Source organism: Ursus americanus, chromosome 5 (genome assembly GCF_024610735.1).
Source record: "Ursus americanus isolate L20-20 chromosome 5, mUrsAme1.1.p, whole genome shotgun sequence".
In the NCBI taxonomy this organism is placed as follows: Eukaryota; Metazoa; Chordata; class Mammalia; order Carnivora; family Ursidae; genus Ursus; species Ursus americanus.
The window spans coordinates 87,084,957-87,110,902 of record NC_142131.1 but is presented as its reverse complement, the minus strand read 5'-3'; the positions used below and the strand labels follow the sequence as shown (position 1 = coordinate 87,110,902).

Sequence of the window (25,946 nt, the reverse complement as noted above, 5' to 3'; positions counted from 1 at the left end):
CCTGAAAATGATGTGTGAGAGCACATTCATATCAGACTGTCAGCTACCTTGAACTCAAGCAATATTGGAACAGAAATTACCTCCCACGTATCTTGCCCCCCCCCCCAGTCAATTTTGATACCTTTTAATCTTTTCTTTCTCCTCACAAGTTACGGAAGACTCTAAATATGCCTCCGTGACCCTACAAAGCCACAGCAATTCTCTAACGTGATGCGCCCCAGAGCCTTCTTCACATCCTTGTTCCTGAGTGTGTAAATCAAGGGGTTCAGCATCGGGGTGACAACAGTGTAGAAGAGGGCTATGAACTTGCCCTGTTCGTGAGAGTTACTCTTGGCGGGCTGGAGATACATAAATATAATGCTCCCGTAGAACAGAGCCACAACCGCCACATGGGAAGAGCAGGTGTTGAAGGCCTTTCTCCGTCCCTCTGCTGACCCGATCTTCATCACAGCCTTGGCGATGTGGCTGTATGAGACCAGGATGAGACCCAGAGGCAAGACAACAAAGATAAAGCTAGCCACATACATCTCCACCTCATTGAGGCTGGTGTCCACGCAAGCCAGTTGCATAATGAGGGGCATCTCGCAGAAGAAGTGGTCAATGCGATTGTTCCCACAGAGGGGCAGGAGCATAGTGAGTGTGGAGCCCACCATGCTGGTGGTCAGACCCCCAAGCCACGAGGCAAGGGCCAAGCTGAGACAAAGCTGTGGATGCATGATGACAGTGTAATGTAGTGGCCTACAGATGGCAGCATAGCGGTCATAGGACATGACTGCCAGGAGGACACATTCAGTCGCTCCCAGCCAGTGGGAGATATAGAACTGGACCACACACCGTCCATAGCTTATGGTTTTCTGTGGTCCCCAGAGGTTGACCAGGAGTTGTGGGACAATGCTTGTGGTAAAGCTAATGTCCAGGAAGGAGAGGTTGCCAAGAAAGAAGTACATGGGAGTGTGGAGGTGCACATCCATGCAGGAAACCAGAATGATGATGCCATTGCCCAAGATAGATGCCACATAAAACCCTGAGACAACGATGAAGAGGATAGGTTCTAGTGAGGGTCGTGCAGAGAAGCCCAGGAGTACAAAGACTTCTGGAGAACTTACATTGGCTATTCCCATCATCACGTGCAGCCAGGTGTGGGACAAAAAGACCACCTGTGGTGAGTGGGGGTACAGAATATGAAGCCTCAAGTGATTATAGCAGTTAGCCAACTTTAAACACAATTTTATACCCTATTCCTTGAAAACATCTACTCAACTGCTCCTTGGGTGATGTTGCATCATCTTCCTGAAGGCCGGTTTGGAGAGATGTGAAAATATGCATAGCCTAGGGAAAATGGACCTTCATGCAAAGTTGTTGGCACTGATTTTTTATTGAAATATTACTTATAGTAGCAACATCTGGAGTCAGTATGAATGTTTAGTGATGAGGTGTTCTTGGGTAAAAGATGGCATTTCTTATGAAGAAACACTGCAGAGGCACTAAAATAATGCTTGTGCTACAACCTCTCTCAGTTAATGGCCACATGGAGTCCACCATGACATTTCTCTTTCCTTTAAATCCCACAATCAGCAAATTTTTGCTTTAACATTAAATTCAGAGTCTCACCACTTCTTGCAAACTCCCTGCTGCCACCCTGGCCTATGCTGCCATCATTTATCATCTAGATTATTGATCTAATATCCTAACTTGTCTTCCTGCTTTCCCCATTAGTTCCCTTCAGAGTATTCCCAACACAGCAGCTAGAAGATTACCTTAGGACACAATATGACCATATTGCTTTTAACAGCCCTATTGTCTTGTAGCACGGCTTACAGTGGTTTTCCCCCCAGACATCATCCATAAACTCAATTTCTTACCTCCTTCAGATTATTTTTCAAAAGTCATCTTTCACTGAAGCAAAAGTGGTATTTTTAAAAGTGTTTATTTAAATTACAGTTAGTTAAATTACAGTGTAATATTAGTTTCAGGTGTATAGTATAGTGATTCAGCACCCCCATACACTGAAGCAAAGGTACTATTTAATATCGAAACCCCTCTCAGCTCCCTTCTCTTCCTTTCCTGCTTTAGTTTTAGTCATAGTACTTACCACCATAGAACAAATATGCTATGCTAAGTTATTATGTTTGTACCTATCTCACTCTGCTAGAGTTTAAATTCCATGGACTCCTGGCTTTCTGTTTATTTTGTTTGCTTCTGGGTCTGCAGTGCCTAGCCCAGTGTCTGGAACACAAACATTCCTTCATCAATAGTCACGGAATGAGCAAATTGTGAAAAAGCTCATTAGAATGGGTACATGGAGGAGAGCAGTATAAAGGCATAGTTAAGGAATGCTCAGTTGTACTCTCAAGGCAGTGTCGTCAGGAAAGAACTCTTGGAACTGTTGGGAGTCATGCGCTGATGACCCAGATTATTCCTTCCTCTCATGGAGGTGGAAGAAAACAAACCATGGGACAATGTGGGAAACCAGAAATCCCCATAGAGAAACATGGACAATCTCAGCGTGCTTCAGATGTCCTTAAAACTTCTGGGGTCATTCTTACAAAGACATTACGTTTTTCTTCCTTGTCTTTTAAAACGAAGAGTAAATTCATTATAATTAGAATCCATCCAGGTGTGAAGAACAAAGCATCTATAAACTCAAAGGTCATCCCTTTTAAAATTCCAGGGAGTGAAACTTACTCATCTCTAAAACTGGATGTTGACCAAGGAAAATAAATTTGAACACACATGTTTATTCACAAATTTTCAAAATACGTGTAGAGTTTCCATCATGTGTATGTAAAAATGGGGCTCAGAGAGCTTCAGGCATTTGCTGAAATTTATGCACAGAAGCTGTACCAGTGTGGACCTCACTGAGCCGCAATGCTGAGACAATTGTCTGCTTTGCATGTAGCAGAGCAGTGCAGCACTGACGCTCTGAAAAAGCATCTGGGAAATGGATTCTGACCCCCTGCAACCCGGGGAAGCATCAAGAGCTGCAAGGACACGGGTGGTTTCATAATGTGGACGTGAGAGAGAAGTAAATAAGGACAGATATGAGCAACAGAGTCATGACACAATGAGGTGATTTCTCCATATAGAGGGTCATTTCAGATGAGCTGATGAGGACATAGAAAAGGGCAAAACTCAAAACTGTATTGTCCCCTGTGGATATAAGTGTCCCCTCCATGGAGATATGTAAACGTTGTGGACTCACATATGAAGAAAATGTACGAACGTCACCAAGAGATGGCCTGTCAATATAAGGTCAATCACGAGGTAACAGTTCAGTAGAATTTTTGAGGAAGTAGAAACCTTTGTGGTGTTCTGATCTATTTCTAGAAATGTTCAGTGGTTTACCCCAAGTCCCAGAGCTGCTCAGTGCTGGTACTGGAGCTACACCCAAGACATTCAGATTCTCAGTACAAAAATAACATTCCCAGTATAAAGGAGGTTTGCTCATTCATAGAGATACACCAAACTGTCACAATAAATAATCATTCTTGAAAATGTGATCTCACCCCAAGTCTTGTGACATTATGACAAAGAAAGATAGCACAGAGACAGTTGTGAAAACATTTTGAGTTCAAATTTTAAATCAATTATGCAGTCACAAACTCTACTCCTGGCTGTAGGTAACCTGCCAAAATACCAAAGACCTCAAGAAGAACAAGTCAGGTTATTGAAATGGATCCATGTTTGTCAACCTTAACTGGAATTGCCAGAAAATCTGTGATCCCAGTTCATCTTAAATACTGTAAAAAACAAACAAATGAACAAACAAATAGACAAACCCAAGAATGTCACTTACTGATGGTGAGCTAGTAGCAGCATCTCCCTGTATGGAGAGTGGAAATGTCAAAAAATGGGGAGTTTTTTACTGCAAAGATTGGCAAAACCCATGAACTCAATGGATGTGGCATTAAAAAGTAGGAAGGTAGTCATGGGATTTGAGAAGCCCTAAAAATACTGGAAAACTCCCAGTCATTGGTGGCAGACGTGTTAGATTCTGTTCAAATGCACGTCTAAAGAACACATTCTTGAAGTTTTAAAATCAGAATAGGTTTAAGTTAGAAAGAAAGACATTTTTCCCCTATGAAAACTGTTAGTAAAGGAGTGAGGATGGCTCACGGTGTTTCCAGAATGAGAACTATATGCCCACTCTCAAAGGACCTAGTGTGTCATAAAACCCGTGTCATCACAAGACACTCATGTTATCGTCTGGAGCATTCAGGAGGGAGATAGACGGTGATGTATATGTCAGGGGAGTAAAATTGGAGGGAAAGACTCTTTGGAGAATTTTTTCCCTATTGAATAATTACAATTTCATTGTAATCAAATTAATGATTACCTTTTTTTGAATTAATGATTGCTTTTACGAATAAAACGTCATTTTAAGTTTTTATACTGCCAAACACTGTTTACAGAACATAAGAATCAAGTCTCTACTCAAAGATTTATCATGCAGTGGAGGACCGAGTCTGAAATATTTGCTCATTACAGTAAGTTTTTGGCACATGTTGCTATAGATTTTCTTTTCTTTTTTTTTTTTAAGAGAGAAGACAATTAAGAATTTTATTTTTTATTTTTGCTATTTAAATTCAATTAGCCAAGGTATAGTACATCATTAGTTTTTGATATAATGTTCAATGATTCATAAATCGCTAAGATTTGTATTATTTTATAGCTGAAAGATTGTACTTCTTAACCCTGTTCACCTATTTTGCCCACCCCCAACACCCCCCATCTCTGGTAATCAGATTTTTTTTTCTATATCTATGAGTCTATTTCTGTTTTGTTCATTTATTTCACTTGTTAGATTCCACATATAAGTGAAATCATGGTATTTGTCTCTCTCCGTCTGATGTATTTCATTTAGCATAACCTTTAAAGTCCATCTAAGTTGTCAAAATTGTCAAGATTTCATTCTTTTATATGGCTGAGTAATATTCCTTTGTGTATGTGATATACGAATATATGTACATGTATACCCCACATTTTTGTCCATTCATCTATTGATGGGCACTTAGGTTGCTTCCTTAGATATTGTAAAAAATGATATAATGAACATAGGGGTTCACATAGCTCTTCAAATTGGTGTTTTCATTTTCTTTCTGTGAAAAGCCAGTATCTGGAATTGCTGGATCATATGGTAGTTCTATATTTAATTTTTGAAGAAACTTCATTCTACACCAATTTACACTCTTACCTGCAGTGCGTGCATGCTCCATCTATCCACACCCCCAACAATTCTTATTTTTTTGTCTTTATAATAATAGCTAAACTGACAGAAGTTAGGTGATATATCATTGTGGTTTTGATTTGGTTTTCCTTGATGCTAGTGATATTGAATATCTGGTCATAAGCCAGTTGACTACCTGGATATCATCTCTGCAAAAATGTCTATTCAGGGGCGCCTGGGTGGCGCAGTAATTAAGAGCCTGCCTTCGGCTCAGGGCGTGATCCTGGAGTTCTGGGATCGAGCCCCACATCAGGCTTCTCTGCTAGGAGCCTGCTTCTTCCTCTCCCACTCCCCTGCTTGTGTTCCCTCTCTTGCTGGCTGTCTCTCTCTGTCAAATAAATAAATAAAATCCTTAAAAAAATGTCTATTCAGGTCCTCTGCCCATTTTAAAAATCATATTGTTTGTTTATTTTGGTGTTGACTATACAATTGTGGATTTATTTCTGGGCCCTCTATTCTGTCCCATTGTCTTTTTATGTCAGTACTGGTTTCATTACTATGACTTTTTTGTAGTATTGATAATGTAGTAATGATAATGGTTAATATGTAAAATATATGGTCAATTAATTAATGACAAAGGAGGCAAGGATTTACAATGAGGAAAAGATAATTTCTTCAGTAAATGGTATTGGAAAAACTGGAGAGCTACATGCAAAAGAGTGAAACTGGGCTACTTTCTTACACCATACACAAAAATAAACTCAAAATGGATTAAAGACCTAAATGTGAGACTTGAAACCATCTGTGACCTGGGCCACAGCAACATTTTTCTAGATAGGTCTCCTAAGGCAAGGGAAACAGAAGCAAAATTAAACTACTGGGACTTCATCAAAATAAAAAGCTTTTGCACAGTGAAGGAAAACATTCAATAAAATGAAAAGGCAACCTGGTGAATGGGAGAAGATATTTTCAAATCATACATTTGATAAGGGGGTTGAACACTTGCATTCTGGAAAGACACAACAAGGCCACCAATCTCTACAGTTTGTTAAACCAAATTGCAACATTCATCAGTCAGGCAAATGTTTGCAGTTAGGTCTTGATTCTAAAAGGGATGGTGGGCAGGACTCCTCAAACCTCCAATACTGTTAGCTTCAACTTTTGTGTCCTTCAGAGTTTCTGGTCATTTACGGGCAGCAGCACTGGATGAAATACAGCACATGCTTGAGATATATTCCAGGCAAGTGGCATCATAATAGGAAAATTTTCTTCTACATTTGCAAATATTTTATGACTACCAAAGTACATTCTCCACAAATTCCTGATGAGGACCAATTAGACTAATTTCAAAATTCTTAGGCACAAAATAGTAATAATAATAATAATAATAATAATAATAATAATGAATAGCCAAGCAATTGAGGAAAAACTTAAGTTAAAACTTAATAAAAACTTTATTAAAAACTTACTTCCTGGGGTCCTATGAATTAAACTGATAACAGACAGATTGACAGGAGACAAAGTATACAAATTTATTAATTTTTAATTTTACCGTGATGGGGCATCACGGAAAAGAAGTGACTATCCAATGAAGCACCATCCTTTTTTTAAAATTTTTTTTCTTAAAGATTTTATTTATTTATTCGACAGAGATAGAGACAGCCAGCGAGAGAGGGAACACAAGCAGGGGGAGTGGGAGAGGAAGAAGCAGGCTCCTAGCGGAGGAGCCTGATGTGGGGCTCGATCCCGTAACGCCGGGATCACACCCTGAGCCGAAGGCAGACGCTTAACCACTATGCCACCCAGGCGCCCCAATAAAGCACCATCTTAACAGGGAGAGTAAAGGGTCAAAGGCCACTTAGGGGAGAGAAAATGAATTTTAAGAAAGATAAATAAGCCTTAAGAGATTAGGTTGGAAGATATGATGGTTTTGACAATGTCTTTCTTTCTGTGATGCCTAGTTCTCATCTCCTGTCCTGTGATGAGTTAAATTTCCTTGTTGGTGAAACTGCCAGGAAGGAGACTTATAACAATTGAAATGTGTGTGTGTGTGTGTGTGTGTGTGTGTGTGTGTGTATCTGGTTGTTTGTTTTTGTTTTTGTTTATCTTTTTTTAAATATTTTATTTATTTAACAGGGATAGAGACAGCCAGTGAGAGAGGGAACACAAGCAGGGGGAGTGGGAGAGGAAGAAGCAGGCTCCCAGCGGAGGAGCCTGATGTGGGGCTGTTCCCAGAACGCTGGGATCACGTCCTGAGCTGAAGGCAGACGCTTCACGACTGAGCCACCCAGGAGCCCCTGTTTTTGTTTATCTTGATCATGATTTTTATTTTTAAGACTATATCACAAAACCCCAGTCCTGGAACAGAGGACTTTTTAAGCAGTTTCTGGGATAGGAAAGCATTTAAAAATAATTTTAATAGCCTATTTACTTTCTATTTTTAAAATAGTGTATAAATATCTTTTGAACAGCAATTCCACTAGGAATCTATTATAATATTTTCTTACAAATGTACCAGAATTATAGAGAAGGTGGTGACATTCTATGGTGACATCATTTGTAGTGTAGAGAATTTGAAGATATCTTACGTCTATATCAGTGGGGGTTATTCAAATAAATACAACATAATCTGTAACATAATTTGATTTGGTTGTTAAGATGCATAAGTTAGATTCCAGTGAATGTGTACCGTGTTATAACAATGATTTTTTTTTTAAGAGAGAAAGAGAACAGGGTGGGGGTGGGGGCAAAGGGGAGAAGGAGAGAGAGAATCCCAAGCAGGCTTCATGGCCAGAATGGAGCCAGACGTGAGGCTTGATCTCACAACCCTGAGACATGACCTGAGCTGAAATCAAGAGTCAGATGCTTAACTGACTGAGCCACCCAGGTGCCCCAGCTTTTATAATAATTTAAAATGAGAAAGAAAAATTTCAGAAAAGTCTGGAAGCTAGAAAGCATTTTTAGGAGTACAAATGGCAGGCTATCTTACAAACTGGACTTAGATTTTTATTTTCTTCTTCTTCTTCTTCTTCTTCTTCTTCTTCTTCTTCTTCTTCTCCTTCTCTTCTTCCTTTTTTTTCTTTCTTTTTCTTTTTTTTTTTGTTTCAAGTTTCAAGTTTTTATTTAAATTCCAGTTAGTTAACATACAGTGTAATATTAGTTCCAGGAGTACAATTTAGTGATTCATCACTTACATGTAACACTCCGTGCTCACCACAAATGCCCTCCTTCATCCCCATTGCATGTTTAACCCATCACCCACCCACCACCCCTCTGGAAACAACCAGTTTGTTCATCAGTTGATGGTCATTTGGGCTCTTTCCAATAATTTGACTATTGTTGATAGTGCTGATGAGGGAACAGAAGGCAAGCTGAGGACAGAAACTGAGGCCCTGCAACACCCCCCCCCCCCACCCGAAGGGATGTAAGTGACATTCCTCAGGCACTCCTGGCTGCCCTAAGGCTAAGGAAAAACAAATGGTTAACTGACAGATCACAATCCTGCAAGACCTGAGTCTCCCTCAGTTTACACATGTCCTAGTGATTTACAAGGAAGAAGCTTTCTTATCAATAGTCTAACTTCCAGAGACCCGTAATTCAGTTTCCTGAAGCCCTAACGTTACCTTCCCCCCATAAAATTGAGGGAAGCTGAGGCAGAAGGAAATGTAAGTGAAATGGAATTTCTTTTAAACCTGCAGCCCACTGACAAGGACACGTGATAGGAGGAAAGTAACATTCCCCTGGGAAGCTCCCAACTATCTTACTATCAACACCTTCTAAAGGGGTCAACAACCTTAACTTGACAATGGCAAGGCCTCTGATATCTTTCAAGTCTTCTTTTACATGAAAGTACTTTCTCAACCTCCCTTTTTTCCTCACCTCCCCCAGCCCCATAGTAGATAATCAGCCACCTCTCACAACTGCAGCGCATCTCTTTCTGCCCACGGGTCCTGTCCCCATGCTTTAATAAACCACCAATTTTGCACCAAAGGCGTCTCAAGAATTCTTTCTTGGTCGTTGGCTCTGGACTGCACCCCACTGAACCTCACCTGAATCCCACAACCTCATCAGTGCTGCTATAAACATCAGGGTGCCTATATCCCTTTGAATCAGTGTTTTTGTGTCCTTTGGGTAAATACCTAGTGAAATTGCTGGGTCATAGGGTAGCTCTATTTTTAACTTTGAGGAACCTCCATACTGTTTCCAGAGTGGCTGCACCAGCTTGCATTCCCACCAACAGTGTAAGAGGGGTCCCCTTTCTCTGTATCCTCACCAACACCTGTTGTAGAGTTGTTAATTTTAGCCATTCTGACAGGTGTGCGGTAGTATTGATGAGGTTTTGGAATATAGGTGAGGTTCAGTGGGGTGGAGTCCAGAGCCGACGACCAGGAAAGAATTCTTGAGACGTCTTTGGTGCAAAATGGTGGTTTATTAAGCACGGGGACAGGACCCATAGGCAGAAAGAGCTGCTGCCCCCAGGTAGTAAGAGGTGGCTGATTATACACTCTGGGGTTGGGGGAGGTAAGGAAAAAGGGAGGTTGAGAAAGTACTTTCATATGTTAAAGAAGACTCACAGGATACTGGAGGCCTGGCCATGGTCAAGTTAAGGTTGTTTACGCTCTAGTAAGGCATTAACATGAAGATAGTTGGGAACTTCCTGGAGGCTGCAGATTATAAGGACATTTAATTGTATCTACATTTCCTTCTGGAAGCTAGGTTACTGAGAAATGCTTTGCTCTTGTAAACTGCTTAGACATTTGTAAACTGAGGGAGATTCAAGTCTTACAGGATTGTGGTCTCTATAAGTTAAGTATTTCTTTGTCCTTTAGGGCAGCCACGAGTGCCTGAGGAATGTCACACACATCCCATGGGGGTGGGGGGTTGCAAAGTGTCAGTTTCTGCTTTCTGTTCCCTCATCAGTATCTCATTGTGCTTTTAATTTGTATTTCCCTGTTGCTGAGTGATGTTAAGCATCTTTTCATGTGTCTGTTGGCCATCTGTATGTTTTCTTTGGAAAAATGTCTGTTCATGTCTTCTCATTTTTTAAAAAGATTTTATTTATTTATTTGAGAAGAGAGCAAGAGAGAGAGAGCACAAGCAGAGTGAAGGGCAAAGGGAGAAGCAGACGCCCCGCTGAGCCGGGAGCCCAATGCAGGGCTCAATCCCTGGACTCCAGCGTAATGACCCGAGCTGGAGGCAGACGCTTAACCTACTGAGCCTCCCAGGTGCCCTGCTTCTGCTCATTTTTAATTGATTATTTGTTTTTTGGGTGTTGGGTTTTATGTATTCTTTGTATCATTAGGTTCTAACCCTTTATCTGATATGTCATTTGCAATTATCTTCTCCCATTCCATAGGCTGCCTTTTAGTCGTGTTCATTGTTTCCTTTGACGAGCACAAGATTTTATCTTGATGAAGTGCGAATAGTTCATTTTGACTTTTGTTTCACTTGCCTCAGGAGACTTATCTAGTAGGAAGTTTCTACAGCTGAAGAGGTTGCTGCCTGCGGTCTTCTCTAGGATTTTAATGGTTTATTGTCTCAAATTTAGGTCTTTAATCCATTTTGGATTTATTTTTGTGTATGGTATAAGAAAGTGGTCCAGTTTCATTCTGCATGTTGCTTTCCAGTTTTCCCAATGCCATTTGTTGAAGAGACTGTTTCCCATTAGATATTCTTTCCTGCTTCATCCAAGATTTGTTGACCATACAGTTGTGGGTCCATTTCTGGGGTCTCTATTCTGTTCCATTGATCTATGTGTCAGTTTTTGTGCCAGTACCATGCTGTCTTGATGATTACAGCTTTGTAATGTACCTTGAAGTCTGGAATTGTGACGCCTCCAGCTTTGCTTTTCTTTTTCAAGATTGCTTTGGCTATTTGGGGTCTTTTGTGGTTCCATACAAATTTTAGAATTATTTGTTCTCTGTTAAAAATGCTGGTGCTATTTTGATAGGGATTGCATTAAATGTGTTGATTGCTTTGGGTAGACATTTTGACAATATTGGTTCTTCCAGTCCGTGAGCATGGAATGTCTTCCCATTGTGTTGTGTCATCCTCAATTTCTTTCACCAGTGTTTTATAGTTTTCAGAGTACATATATTTTCCTCTTTGGTTAGGTTTTTTCCTAGTTTTCTTGCAGTTTTTGGTGCTATTGTAAATCTGATCAATTCCTTGATTTCTCTTTCTGCTGCTTCATTATTGGTGTATAGAAGTGCAACAGATTTCTGCACATTGATTTTGTATCCTGTGACTTTACTGAATTTGAGTATCAGTTCTAGCAATTTTTTGGTGAAGTCTTTTGGGTTTTCTATGTAGAATATCATGTTGATGAGGTTGGGGAATATAAGTGAGGTTCAGTGGGGTGGGGTCTGGAGCCGATGACCAAGAAAGAATTCTTGAGACATCTTTGGTGCAAAATGGTGGCTTATTAAAGCACGGGGACAGGACCCATGGGCAGAAAGAGCTGCTGCCCCGGGGTTGTGAGGAATGGCCCATTATATACCCTCAAGTTGGGAGGGGGTTAGGGATAGCGTAAGTCTCTAAGGAATTTTGGAAGCAAGGTTTCCAGGACCTTGAGGGGGCTAGCTGTTGTTGGGAAAAGGTCGTTTATTACTGTCTAATAAAACCTGAGTCATGAGACCCTTCAGATGTATATCGGTGGGCCATATGCTTGGGGGGTGATTGCCAATACGTATCTTGGGGGGTTAGAGATAAAGGAAGTTTCCAAAGGAATTTTTATACATTAAAGTAGACTTACAGGATCTTGGTGGAGGGGAGGGGGTCAGGCTAGGACTGCCTTTTGCCCTTAGCAAAGTATTAACATCGAGGCAGCTGAGTTCTTAGAGGAATGTCACCATGCCTGTTTCAAGGACTTGTCAATGGGCTGTAGGTAGTAAGGACTGTTTCTTTGTCCTTTAGGGCAGCCAGGAGTGCCTGAGGAATGTCACATACATCCCATGGGGGGGGGGGGGTTGCAGGGTGTCAGCTTCTGCTTTGTCCTCAGCTTGCCTTCCGTTCAGTCATCAATGTCACCTTCAAAACATTTCACTTCTTCCTTGTGATTAGGATCCCTTTTATTTCTTTTTGTTGTCTGGTTGCTAAGGTTAGGCCTTCCAGTACTATGTTAAGTAACAGAGGTGAGAGTGGACATCCCTTTCTTTTTTCCAACTGTAGAGGAAAAGCTTTCAGTTTTTTCCCACTGAAGATGATAATAGCTCTGGGATTTTGTAGATGACCTTTACTAGTTTGAGGTATGTTCCCTGTATCCCTACTTTGTTGAGGATTTTTATTATGAATGGATGTTGTACTTTGTTAAATGCTTTTTCTGCATCTATTGAGAGGATCATATGGTTTTTATCCTTTCTTTTATTAATATGGCATATTATATTGATTTGTGAATATTGAACCACCCTTGCAGCCTAGGAATAAATCCCACTTGATCATGATAAATGATTCTTTTAACGTACTGCTGGATTTGAGTCATTAGTAATTTATTGAGAATTTTTGCATCCAGTTTCATTAGGATGTTGTTCTCTTTTTAGTGGAGACTTTGTCTTGTTATGGTATCCGGGTAATACTGGCCTCATGGAATGAATTTGGAAGTTTCCCTTCCTTTTCTGTTTTTTGGAACAGTTTGAGAAGAATAGGTATTAACTCTTTGAATATTTGGTAGAATTCCCCCTGGTAAACCATCTGGCTCTGTACTTTTGTTTATTGGGAGATTTTTGATTTCTGATTCAATTCCTTTCCTGGTTATTGGTCTGTTCACATTTTCTATTTCTTCCCATTTCAGCTTTGGAAGTTTGTACGTTTCTGAGAATTTATCCATTTCTTTTAGATTGTCAAATTTGTTTGCATATAATTTTTCATAATATTCTCATAACTGTTTGTACTTCTATGGTATTGGTTATTTCTCTTCACTCCTTTGTGATTTTATTTACTTAGGTGCTTTCTCCTTTCTTTTTGATAAGTCTGGCTAGGTGTTTATCAATTTTATTATTTTTTTCAAAGAAGGAACTCCTGGTTTCATCAATCTAGTCTACAGTGGTTTTTTTTGTTTGCTTGTTTCTTTGTTTGTTTTATTTGTTTCTGTATCATTTATTTCTGCTCTAATCTTTATTATTTTTCTTCTGTGGTCTGTAGGTGTTGTTTGTTGTTGTTGTTGTTTCCTAGGTCCTTTAGGTGTACAGTTAGGTTGTTTATTTGTGATTTTTCTTGCTACTTGAGGGAAGCCTGTATTGCTCTATACTTCCTTCCTATGGCCACTTTTGCTGTATCCCAAAGGTTTTGGACCATAATGTTTTCATTTTCATTTGTTGCCATGTATTTATTTCCTCTTTAATTTCCAACCAGGAAATGTCCAACCTGGTTGGCCTATTCATCCGTTAGTAGATGTTCTTCAACCTCCATATATTCGTGGTCTTTCCAAATTTTTCCTTGTGGTTGACTTCAAGCTTCCCATTATTGTGTTCAGAAAATATGCATGATATGATCTAAATATTTTTGTTGCTTCTTGAAGCCTGCCTGATTTGTGACCTAGTGTGATCTGTTCTGGACAATGTCCCATGTGCACTTGAAACGAATGTGTATTCTGTTGCTTAGAATGAAATGCTCTTAATGTATCTTTTAAGTCTGTGTGGTCCAGTGTGTCACTCAAAGCCATTGTTTCCTTGTTGATCTTCTGCTTAGCTGGTCTGTCATTGCTGTAAGTGGGGCATTAAAATCCTCTGCTATTATTGTATTATTATGAATAAGTTCCTTTGTGTTTGTTATTAATTGTTTTATATATTTGGATGCCTCAAGTTAGGGGCATAAATAGTTAAAATTCTTAGATCTTTATGGATGCTCCCTTTTATTATGATACAGTACCCTTCTTCATCTGTTGTTAGTCTCTGGTCTAAACTCTAGTTTGTCTGATGTAAGCATTTGCTACTCTGGCTTTCCTTTGATGTCAATTAGCATGATACATGGTTCTCCACCCCCTCACTCTCAATCTGCAGGTGTCTTCAGGCTAACTTGAATCTCTTGTAGGCAGCATATGGCTGGGCCTTGTTTTGTTATCCATTCTGACAACTTATGTCTTTTGATTGGAGCATTTAGTCCATTTATATTCAGAGTACTTGTTGATAGATACATATTTAATGCCATTTTATTACTTGTTTTGTCATTGTTTCTGCAGATTTTCTCTGTTCCTTTGTAGTCTTTGTTGTTTTTTCTTCTTCTCCCTCAAAGAGTGCGCTTAGTATTTCTTGAAGGGCTGGTTTAGCAGTCACAAATTCCTTTAGTTTTTGTTTGCCTGGGAAACTCTGTACCATTCCTTCTATTCTGAATGATGGCCTTGCTGGACAAAGTATTCTCGGCTACTGATTTTTCCCATTCAAAATTCCTGACTTTAAAAGCCCAAACCTAGATGATAGTTGTTTGAGTATCAGAGTCATGGGATAGTAGTCTGTGTAAAACCTGAACTTGTTGATAGGCAGAAGACTAAGTAGTGAGGCCAAATAGGATAGCGAACAAGTAGAGGGTATTAACCGACAGAACTGTAGAGATATAAATGACTTGCATCCAGTGGGTAAGTTGAAACACTGGCATTGAAAAGACTACTGTCTCTTCTACATGGCAGTGAGCGTCCAAATGAAGTTGGATGTGTGCATGTCTATTGTGGTTCATGAATAGTCACTGCCAGCATTCCTGCAGAACACTTTACAGTTCTCTAAAACTCACTTCCTTATGTCCTATCCATCCTACAGAAGAGGATGAGTTCCAGGATGTCCACTGGTTAGACACTGGTAGTGGAATTAAAGTCTTGTCCTTTTCCAGATAGATTCATGCTAGTGTGAACAGAAAGGGGAGTTAAAGAGGCTGAGGAAACTAAAAATATTCTGAGTAACCACATCTCTATCATTTAGTGTTGGGGTTAATGTAGAGCATGAAATCAGTCATAATACCTGGCTTGCTAAAATGTAACACAGAGAGGGGAGCGATGGAAGGTTTTGGAGAAGGGCATATAGGTTTTTGGAATGCGGAGGCCTGCGTGACCACTCTGCCATTGGAATGCCATGGGGAGTTGCCTTCCCAGAAGCTTTCTTAGCCCAAATAGCTGACCTGTGATCTAAGAGATGTACACATTGTCCCTTAGGCTATGTTTAGCAGAACTCGTAGAACCAGAAGATTAGCATCTCATATCTTTCCTGTAAACAGATCCTCCTGTTCCAGGGAGACCCCTGGTCACACATCACATGCTGAGAAACAGTGATAAGGATTTGTGATTATCCTGAAGGACCAATAAAAGTGGGAGCAAAGAAGAGCAAAGAGTCTTTGCCTCTGAGTGTTGATCCCCTTGTCTTCTCTTTTTTACAGCAAAGTTTGTAGTAATCTTTCATCCGATGGCACAGGGATTGCTGGCCATTCCTGGCAATTTAGTGTCTGAAACCCAACAGGGACCTACTTAACTGAGCATTTGTGCGTTAATGACTTTTTCCATGAGTAATCAGAACAAAAGCTGATTGCAGTGCTTCTCAAATTTCAGCAGGCAACAGGAGGATTCTACTCACAGAGTTTCTGATTCAGCAGGTATGTGTGAGTTAGGACCTGAGAATTTGTATTTCTAGTAAGTTCAGGTGAAGCTGGTGTTGCCAGTCTGGGACCATGCTCTGAGGGCTGCTGACCTAGTGTCTAGCTACTCAAAGGAAGAGCAAGAGCTTGTTAGAAAGGCAGAATGTTTATTCTAGTTTGACAGAGTCAGAATTAGTATTTTAACAGAGCCCTCTGAGGATTGGTAAGATGTGAAAGTTTGGGATGCAGGGTTTTAGTACATAGGTTCTCGAACATGAGTTAGGTAAAACATAAACCCAGCATGGGTTTGTGACACTCCTGCTTCAAATACTTTTTTCCCATGCTATGATTGAAACATAAAATAGTAATACAAATTTTAGAAATGACTGCAAAGCATTTGAGACCCCTGAGAACTGCCAACGGATAGCTCTAACAAACTTCCTCACACTTGATACCTTCATTTGGTTTAAAAACAGAACAAAACAAAACATTGGGTTAGATGAACATATAATTTCCAACTTCGATTTCATGTTGGATAAAAACGAGAAGTTTTAATCTGTTCTGCACCCCATTGGGTGAGAAACAATATGAATAAACTATTTCATTCCCCCAACAGCAACAGATCAGGGTCAGCAGTCAGCTAATTGCCTGCATGAAATTATCACTGAGGCCAGCTTGTACTCTGTGGCTCTGGTGGGTAGTGTAGGGGAGGAAGTGGGGGAACAGATGGTGGAGATGGGTCTGTCAGGCCCTGTCTCCTTCCCCATTGCATGCTAGCCTTGGAACAACAACAGGAAGAACAATTACTCCTTGACCTAGTTTATGTAACATCAATACTCTTCTATTTTCATATTCTTTTTCTCTTTCTTTCCCATTTTATTATTATTATTTTTTGAAGTATCAGAGCTTTTAGGAGAGACATTTACATTTGATTCAATTTTTATAACCTGAGGAGCAAACAGGTTTTATTTCTAACTTTTTTTTTCCTTACAAGAGGCTTTCTTTTTGTGTGTGTGGAAGAGGACGGAATATTGGTATTCTGGAGATCTAAGCTTTCTGAAGAATTGGAAAGTCCCTACCTCTTCTGATTCTCCAATCCTGGAGTTCCCTTGAAAGCAAAGTGGACCCGGAGTGTTAGATTTATTCTCTCAGCCTGATTTTTTTTTTTTTACCCACATGCCTTTCTTCTCCCCTCCCCTTCAGAATGTTTCCTGCCTTCTCTACCATGCCTGTCCCTTGGCAGCTCATGGTTGGTAGGAGTACAAGCCAGTGGTCAGATGCAAAGTCCTGCCTCATATTGTGCCCATCACTGCCGAAAGTGGAGTGAAACTCAGGAGCTGAAAAGCAGAGTCACAGTGAAAGAATGGGGAATTACCTCCTGAGAGAATTCAGGTAAGACTGAAGCTGGGCAGGGCCCTTCGTTGGAAGAACAGGGAGCAGGAGCCTGGGTGTATGCATTTGGAACAGTGAGACAGTGGTGCTTTAAGAGGTTTGGACCTGAAGACAGCATTCTTTCAGAACACAGAGTGACCCCTCGCCACCTCAGTTTACTCACTCTTTTTGCCTTACTTTGGAACTATGGTAGGTGGCCAGATTTAGAAAAAAAATAACAGGTTGCCAAGTCAGATTTGAATTTCAAATAAACAAACTCTTTTTTTTGTTGTTGTTGTTGTTTTAGTGTAAATATGCCTTATGCAATATTTGGAGCATTATTGCATGGGTCATAGTTATGCTAAACAAATTGTTGATTATCTGAAACTCAAATTTAACTGTGCGTTCTGCATTTTATCCAGAAACCCTAGTCTGTAGTCACTTGGATCTTTCCATACATTTCTATCTTCATCTGAGTATACGGTTTAACTTCCCGTTCATCAACTTCATGGGGTCTGCATGAGAATAAACAGATTCTTGAAAATTATGGATGCAAAATAATGTACTCAAATGCTTTTAAGTACTGATTTTTAGCCTTCCTCATCTTTGAATGGTTTTCTTTTTTTTAAGATTTTATATATTTATTTGACACAGAGAGAGAGTGCACAAGCAGGAGGAGTGGCAGGTGGCGGGTGAGGGAGAAACAGGTTCCCTCCTGAGCAGGGAGCCCAACGTGGGACTTGATCCCAGGGGGATCATGACCTGAGCCAAAGGCAGACACTTAACCGACTGAGCCACCCATGTGCCCCTCGAATGCTTTTGAAGTTGTAGAATAGATATGGAAAACAGACAGTATTCTTCTTACAGCTTGCTTAATCTTAAAGGATTGTCTTTATAGCACACCACTCTCCCATCCACTCACCCTAACTCCTTCCAGTCTTATTATATTATATAATGACTAGATTTTTAAAAAAAATTAAGATATAATTGACATATAACATTATATAAGTTTAAAGTGTACAACTCGTTGGTTTGATACATGTATATATTGCAATATGATTACTACCATAGTATTAGCCAACACCTCTATACATCACATAAATTATCACTTCTTTTTGTGATTGGAATAATTAAGATCTAGTTACTTAGAAAGTTTTAAATTTACAATACCATGTTGCTGATTATAATAACTATTTGTGCATTAGATCTTCAGGACTTATTTATCTATGAGTTGCAAGTTTGTACTCTTAAACAGTATCTCCCTAAAGCCTCCACCTCCAGCCCTGATAACCACTATTCTACCCTCTGTTCCTAAGAGTTAGCTTTTTAAAATTCCACATAGAAGTGATATTTGTCTTTCTCTGTCTGACTTTTTCACTTAGCATAATGCCCTCAAGTTCATGCCATGCCATGCCATGCCATGCCATGCCATGCCATGTTGTCACAAATGGAAGGATTTCTTTTTTTCTCATGGCTGAATAATATATATGGACTACCCATATATCCATATATCCATCCATCATATCTATCTATCTATCTATCTATCTATCTATCATCTATCAATCAATCTATCTAATCTATCATCTATCTATCATCATTATCATCATCTATCATTTATCTATCATCTATCTGCCACATCTTCTTTATTCATTCATCCATTGGCAGATGCTTAGATTGTTTCCATATCTTGGCTATTGTGAATAATTTTTCAGTAAACATGGTACTGGTATCTTTTTGATACCCTGTATGCATTTCCTTTGGCTCTATATCCAGAACTGGGATTGCTGGATCTTATGGTAGTCCCATTTTTAATTTAAAAAATTGTTTTCCATAGTGGCTAGATCAATTTCTATTTCTACCAATAGTATAAAACGGTTCCCTTTTCTTTACATCCTTGCCAACACTTGATACCTCTTCTCTTCTTGATGGTAGCTATCTGACAGGGATGAGGTGATAACTTGTTGTGGTTTTGATGTGCATTTCCCTGATGATTAGTGATGTTGAGCACCTTTTAATGTACCCTTTGACCATTCATTTGTGTTCTTTAACACAACTAGATGGATCTGCCCGTGGCAAAACTCTAATCACATTACTCCCGTGTTTCAGAGAACATCCATTTCCCACTACTTGACATGTAAAGTGTAGACCATCTATTTTGGAATTTAAGGTCTTACATATTCTGTTTTAATAACTCCCTTCTTCTTGTTCTCTTTTCACTTTGGGCATTGCCTCCACCACCTGTCTTGGCTATGAGCCTCTGATCAACTGTTTTCTGTTTAGTAGAGAATCTCTCAAGGATAATTGTTGCCTTGAATATATCTTTGCAGTCCCTATGTCTCCCTAGAACTTAGAACAAAACAGGGATTTAAAGAAAGTAAAATTAATTTGGTTAAATATACTTTTCTGCCCTTTCTGCCATAAATATATCACATGGACCTTATACCCTTGTCAATCTGACCACTGGGTCATCTTTTGACTTCAAGCTTGGCTATCAAAACTCTTACTTCAAAGTACATTTTCAACCATCTTTACTTGTCAAAATATTAATTCTGCAATGCCCTGGCCAAATGTGACATCTTCCTGATCTTTGCCAGGAATTATTCTTTCACATTTTTATGACTTATAAATGGTTTATATGCATTTATGACACTAACCATATTCTACCTAGTGTCATTATTACACATGTACAAGTCTTAGATTATGGATCCTTTGATTACAGTGACAGTGCCTTTAAAACTTGGGCATCCCTGAAACTTGTGCTTATGCTCTACAGAAAGGTTTTCTATAAATGAATTTTGGCTATTCTGAAAAAGCATGTGTATTTCTAACTTGAGGGAAGCAGAGGACAAAATGATCTGCTTCAGAATATGGAGACTTAGAGGAACTTTCCACATTTAATTATCTCCCTTTCTGAATTGGTTGTTAAATTTTCTGATATACATCTGTTACCATATTCTGATAGAGACAGCGGTCTTTGGAAACAGCCATGGACTTTTACTTTATAAATATTAAAGCAGCGAGAGAATGCTTCTTCAATTCAACCATGTTGTAGTGAAGCCATTTAGACTCAGAGAGGTGGAAATGTTTTGGTTTGCTCACATTTGAAGTTACAAAGACTCCTTCTCATTCTGCTCTTCAGCCATTACTCTCTGCTTAGGGTCCTAGGCCTGACTTTCTGGAGAAGTCCATTTGCTGGGTTTCGGTTCTGTTTGTTTTTTAAGTTTTTATTTAAATTCCAGTTAGTTAACATACAGTGTGATATCAGTTTCAGTTCTATTTTAAAATCCATACAGACACAAAGAGGATAGAGGAGGACATTGACTCCAAGGGTCTCACTGTGGGTATCTGTGAATGAGACCTCTGCAGTCCCACATTCCTACACACTTCCCAGCAGCCAGATTCAGTGGCACTCAAGGAATTCACAGGGCTGAACACAGTAGCAACTTGCACTGATAATAACAAGTGATGATCATTTCAGGTTTCTCTCTGCCCACATAGTGTTAATAATCTCACAGGGTTATCTCATTATTTTTCCATAACTACTATATGACGTGGTTGTTGTTATTACCCTCATGTACTATGATTGTGAAATCAATCAATAAGCAAGTAAGTGAATAAATAAATAAATAAATAAATGTGAATTGCATAGTTGGATATGTTTACTGGTGATGGAGGTATTTTATTCTCAGTAAGTAAAATATGGGTAGTTTCTGTCTAGAGCACTCCTTTCATTGGTGAACCATATTATTATTATTATTATTGTTATTATTACTAATTATTTGTTTGGTCTGTAGTAATTTTTTTATATTACTGAACAATTTTATTTGTCAGTTATATCTTAATAAAGTAGGGTGAAAATAATGTGTCTTCTGAGGAAAGTCCACAAACCACCTATGGAGTATCCTTCTTCTCCAATATCAACCCTGAATTTGATCAAGTATCTAGATATAACCACAACTTACAAGAATATTTGAAACAATTGGAAATTTTAATTTGAAATGTATTTCAAACAATAGCATACAGATACAACCAGCAAAATCCAGAACATTTCTTTAACAGATAAATTCCAAGGGAGGTAAACAAGAGGGGAAAAAAATCCTAGAGGTTAAAAGGATTTTAGACAGCTATTAATTAATTGGAATATATGGATATTATTTGGGTTCCTTTTTTAAAGTTTTCATTTTAATTTCAGTTAGTTAACATACAGTATTAGATTAGTTTCAGGTGCACAATATAGTAATTCAACATTGCCATACATCACCCTGTGCTCATAACAAGTGCCCTCCTTAATCCTCATCACCTATTCAACCCATCCCCTCCCCCATCTCCCCTCTGGTAGTCATCAGTTTGTTCTCTGTCATTAACAATCTGTTTCTTGATTTGTCTTTCTTATTTTTTCCCCTTTGCTCATTTGTTTTGTTTCTTAAATTCCACATATGAGTGAAATCATATGATATTTGTTTTTCTTGGATTGACTTATTTTTCTTGGCATTATACTCTTTAGCTCCATTCATGTTATTGCAAACGGCAAGACGTCATTCTTTTTTATGGCTGAGTAATATTCCACTGTACATATACACCGCATCTTCTTTATCCATTCATCAGTTGATGAATACTTGGGCTGCTTCCATAGTTTGATTATTGTAGATAATGCTGCAATAAACATAGGGGTGCATTTATCCCTTTAAATTAGTGTTCTTATATTCTCTCAGCAAATTATTGGTGAACTTTGGGAAGCAGGTTAGCAGCATTGCTTGGAGCTCATACAATTAGATAAAAGGGAAACAGATGGTTTCCAATAAAAGTTCGCCTGGGAAATCTCATCCTGCTTTTCCTATAGTACTGAATACATTCCTTGGTTTCTCTGATTCTATATTCCCATGCCCAAAGTAAGGATATGAATATTGCCAGATCCTAGATTTTGTGAAGATAAAATGAAACAATGCTTTTATGTTAGCAAGAACATGGTAGGATTACTCAGTATTAGCTGATATTTAACTACTTACAGTGCTCTGAAGTTGGCCTTGTTTTCAGGTTCTTAAGCTATATATTTTGTTTCAATGAACCACTCCCAGGAATTAGGTGGTTCTCAAGAAACCTCATTCAATGCACTGTAGATATGATTGAGAACAAGATGGAAAGATTCCACCTCATGGAACTTATTCTAGTAGGATGAAGGGATTGCAAACAGTTATATAAATCATGTAATTCAGTTGGTCATAAGTACTATGGCTGAAATCCAGGAGAAGGAAGGGTGTGATGCTATGGAGACCTGACTTCTGAGGAGAGACCTGCATAATTAAGAATGAGCAGGTTAGGCAAAGATCTGTAGAATTAGCTTCTAGACAAAAGACCATATGTAAAGACCCCGAGAAGGGTCTGAGCATGTGTGTAGTGAGACAAAAATGACAGGAGTACATGAGGTTAATGAAATGAGTTGGTTCACTAGTTGGCCACTCCACATCCCACAGATGGTTATCTTGAGTTTTTTTCCCCCTCTAAGTTTTATTGAGGTATAATTGGCAGACAAAAAATTTGCTCGTAGTTAAAGTGTACATTTTGTTGAGTTTGGACATATGTGAACTCTTGTGATAGCATCACCACAATCAAGGTACTAAACACATCCCTTACTTTCAATTTCCTTGTGTTCTTGTGTGTGTGTGTGTGTGTGTGTGAAGAACACTTAACATGAAATCTATCCTTTTAACATATTTTGAAGTGCACAGTATTCTAAATTATAGGCACTATGTTGTACAACAGATCTTGGGAAACTATTCATGCAACATAACAAACTTGGTATATATTAGGCAAAAGCTCCCTGGCCCCTGGCAGCTGTCACTCCATTTTCCACTTCTAAGAGTTTGACTATATTCAATTCCACACATAAGTGAGGTAATTCAGTATTTGTTCTTCTGTTACTGGATTATCTCATTTAAGCACAATATCCTTAAGGTTCATTCACGTAGTTGCAAATGGTAGTATTTCCTTCTTTTTTAATGGCTGATGAACATTTCACTGTATGTATATGTCACATTTTCTTTATCCAGTTATCTACGGAGAGACATTTGGGTTGTTTCCATATCTTGGCTATTAGTAAATAATCCTACAATGAACATGGGTGTGCAGATAGGTCTTTAAGATCTTGATTTTGATTCTTTTGATACACTGCACTTAATCACTATGCTGTAGCTTAAGCTTAAGAGAGATGACATAGCTAAGAGAAGATGAAAACTTGTCAAGGTCTTTGCTATTAAATGATGAAGTTATAGTGTAATTTCTGTCTTCCTTTTTTTTCAGGGTTTATGGGATGATGATTTAATATAATATGTAAACTACTGTAAAGTGAGTATGAAGGTAAAATTTCTGATGTCAGGTCATGTGTCATTTCCACTATACCGCCATAGTCTCTTTTACAGATAGGGGAGAAGTTAATGTGTTAATGCCCATCACCCATAAAAAAATATGTAATTGAGACAAGCAAAAATTTAAAACTTCTTTGAAAGATGTAGTGAGATTAAAGGGAAAGCCACGGGGCACCTGGATGGCTCAGTCAGGTAAGTGTCCAAGGCTTGGTTTCTTTGGCTCAGGTCCTGATCTCAGGGTCCTGAAATTGAGCCTTGGATTGGGCTTTGGGCTCAGCACAGATTCTACTTGGGATCCTTTCTCTCTTCCTCTTCCTCTGCACTTTGTCATGCTCTGTCTCTTTCTCTCTCTCTCAAATAAATAAAATATTTGAAGGGCAAGAAAAAAAAGGAAGTTAATGTATTTTAGGTAGAAACACAAAGAATGTGCTATAGAAATGAGAGGAAAGAATGAATTCAATTCTGATTTGGAATGGCCAGAAGGAAGGTCACACTTGAGGAATGGCTGCATGGTTTGTGCTGCAAATGTTTAACAAGCTAATGAAAGTCAGAAAAGACTTTTCCTAACTGAAGGGACAAGATGTGAAAATGTATGAGTTTGAAGTATCTGGTGGTTCAGGAATGACAATAGCTGTCAATAACAAGCATATGGTTCAAGAATAGAGCCAATGGGTAAAGAAGTTCGAAATGAGGTTAGGCATTTGATGATGCAGTCTTCAAAGGCCCATAGGAACTGGTGATTCAATGGATATTTGTGAATTGCAGAAAGATGTAATGTGGCTCATATTTTAGGGAGAAATGTTTGTCCTCTGTGCATTAGATGGAATGGCAGACAAAAATGGACAAGCTAAGAAATTTAAAATATACCAAGCAATAGATGGTAAAGAGCTGAAATTTGGCAGGAACAACCAAAATAAAAAAAAAAAAGGTTCAGTAAAAGTAACATCATTTCCAATGATTTGTCTTGATGTTTGTCAGTCATTTAGATCACAGATGTGGTGTAAGAGAAGGCTAAGAGTATTTCCCCAAATGAAATTTAAAGTTACTCCTGGTATCTCCCAGAGAGCTCTCCATCATTAGAGAATCTTGGAATATACTGTACACATATGGAGGGAGAGCAGGGATGGATTTTATGTGAGGAGATACTGAGTTGGGAAATTCCCAATTTCCTCCTTGGCTGTCAGATCCTCAGCAAGTGTACCAGATGGAAGAAACAGAATGGATAAGAAATAGACACTCACTCTATATCATGAGTCACTTTCACTTTCTATGATAAAGTGTTTCACTGTCTCCAGACCCAACCATTACCCAGTTCCCCTGTGGGGTCAGCCATGCAACAAAAGAGCCACAGGACTTGTACCAAAGGCTCTCCAGATTTTATTCTCAGTCATTCTCGTCCAATGGAATTAATGGGGAAGGGAAACAACGTTTGTGAAGCTATTGAAGGGTGCCAAGCATGTTGGCCTTACTCTTCCCAATGATATTATAAAGGAGACATTGTTATTCTAATTTTTGTAAGTTTTGAAATTAAGGTTAAAGGATTGTAGTTTCACAGTAAGAAAAGGTACGTTATATCATTAGACATGAACCAAACAAGACTCCAAAACCCACTGGTCTTCTCTACTTACTTGAGAGAGGTCTTCTATAGGACTCTTTTCCATGTTAAGTGAGCCCATGCTGTGTCCAGGACCTTCTATGGTTCTCAAAGGGGATTAAGGGGATGAAACAAAGCATTCTAACTGTTGCTCATCTATGGAGTTCAACATTAAATGAATAATGGGGAGTGTTCCGTCTTCTAGAAACCTATAGCTGTTACACACATTACATGCAGAATGCAGGAATTATTCTTTCAATATATCCGTTGATGGATTTCAGGATGCACTACCCCAAAATATGGCAACTTGTCATACCGAATATCTTTTTTTATAATAATTTTTATTATGTTATGTTAGTCACCATACAGTATATCCTTAGTTTTTGATGTAATGTTCCATGATTCATTGTTTGCGCTATAACACCCAGTGCACCATGCAAATTGATCTTTGTAATAGATCATATCAACAAGAAAAGAGTCAAGAACCATATGATCCTCTCACTTGCAGAAAAAGCATTTGACAAAATACAGCATCCTTTCCTAATTAAAACACTTCAGAGTGTAGGGATAGAGGGTACATTCCTCAATTTCATAAAAACCATCTATGAAAAGCCTACAGCGAATATCATTCTCAATGGGGAAAAGCTGAAAGCCTTTCCCTTAAGATCAGGAACACGGCAAGGATGCCCACTCTCGCCATTATTATTCAACATAGTACTAGAAGTCCTTGCAACAGCAGTCAGACAACAAAAAGGGATAAAAGGTATCCGAATCGGTAAAGAAGTCAAACTGTCTCTCTTTGCAGATGACATGATACTCTATTTGGAAAACCCAAAAGACTCTACCCCTCAAACTACTAGAAGTTATAGAGCAATTCAGTAATGTGGCGGGATACAAAATC

At 38.9% G+C, this 25,946-nt stretch overlaps 2 protein-coding genes across 2 annotated transcripts in view; one reads left to right on the top strand and one right to left on the bottom strand.

The window, feature by feature from the left end:
• Positions 1-161: 161 nt before the first annotated feature.
• On the bottom strand, positions 162-1,124 carry OR2C3 (olfactory receptor family 2 subfamily C member 3). The gene has a single exon (XM_045804027.1). It carries the CDS (start codon positions 1,122-1,124, stop codon positions 162-164), a length of 963 nt encoding a protein of 320 aa, XP_045659983.1.
• Positions 1,125-16,957: 15,833 nt separating this feature from the next.
• GCSAML (germinal center associated signaling and motility like) overlaps positions 16,958-25,946 on the top strand; it is a 52,011-nt gene continuing 43,022 nt past the window's right edge. The window contains exon 1 of the mRNA XM_045803959.2: positions 16,958-17,110. Within this exon, the coding sequence (XP_045659915.2) occupies positions 17,082-17,110 (29 nt within the window). The 5' untranslated portion in view covers positions 16,958-17,081. The remainder of the gene's footprint in view (positions 17,111-25,946) is intronic.

Excerpts from the sequence above, each read along its gene's own strand:
- OR2C3 (XM_045804027.1), bottom strand. The coding sequence starts at position 1,124 with ATGATGGGAATAGCCAATGTAAGTTCTCCAGAAGTCTTTGTACTCCTG.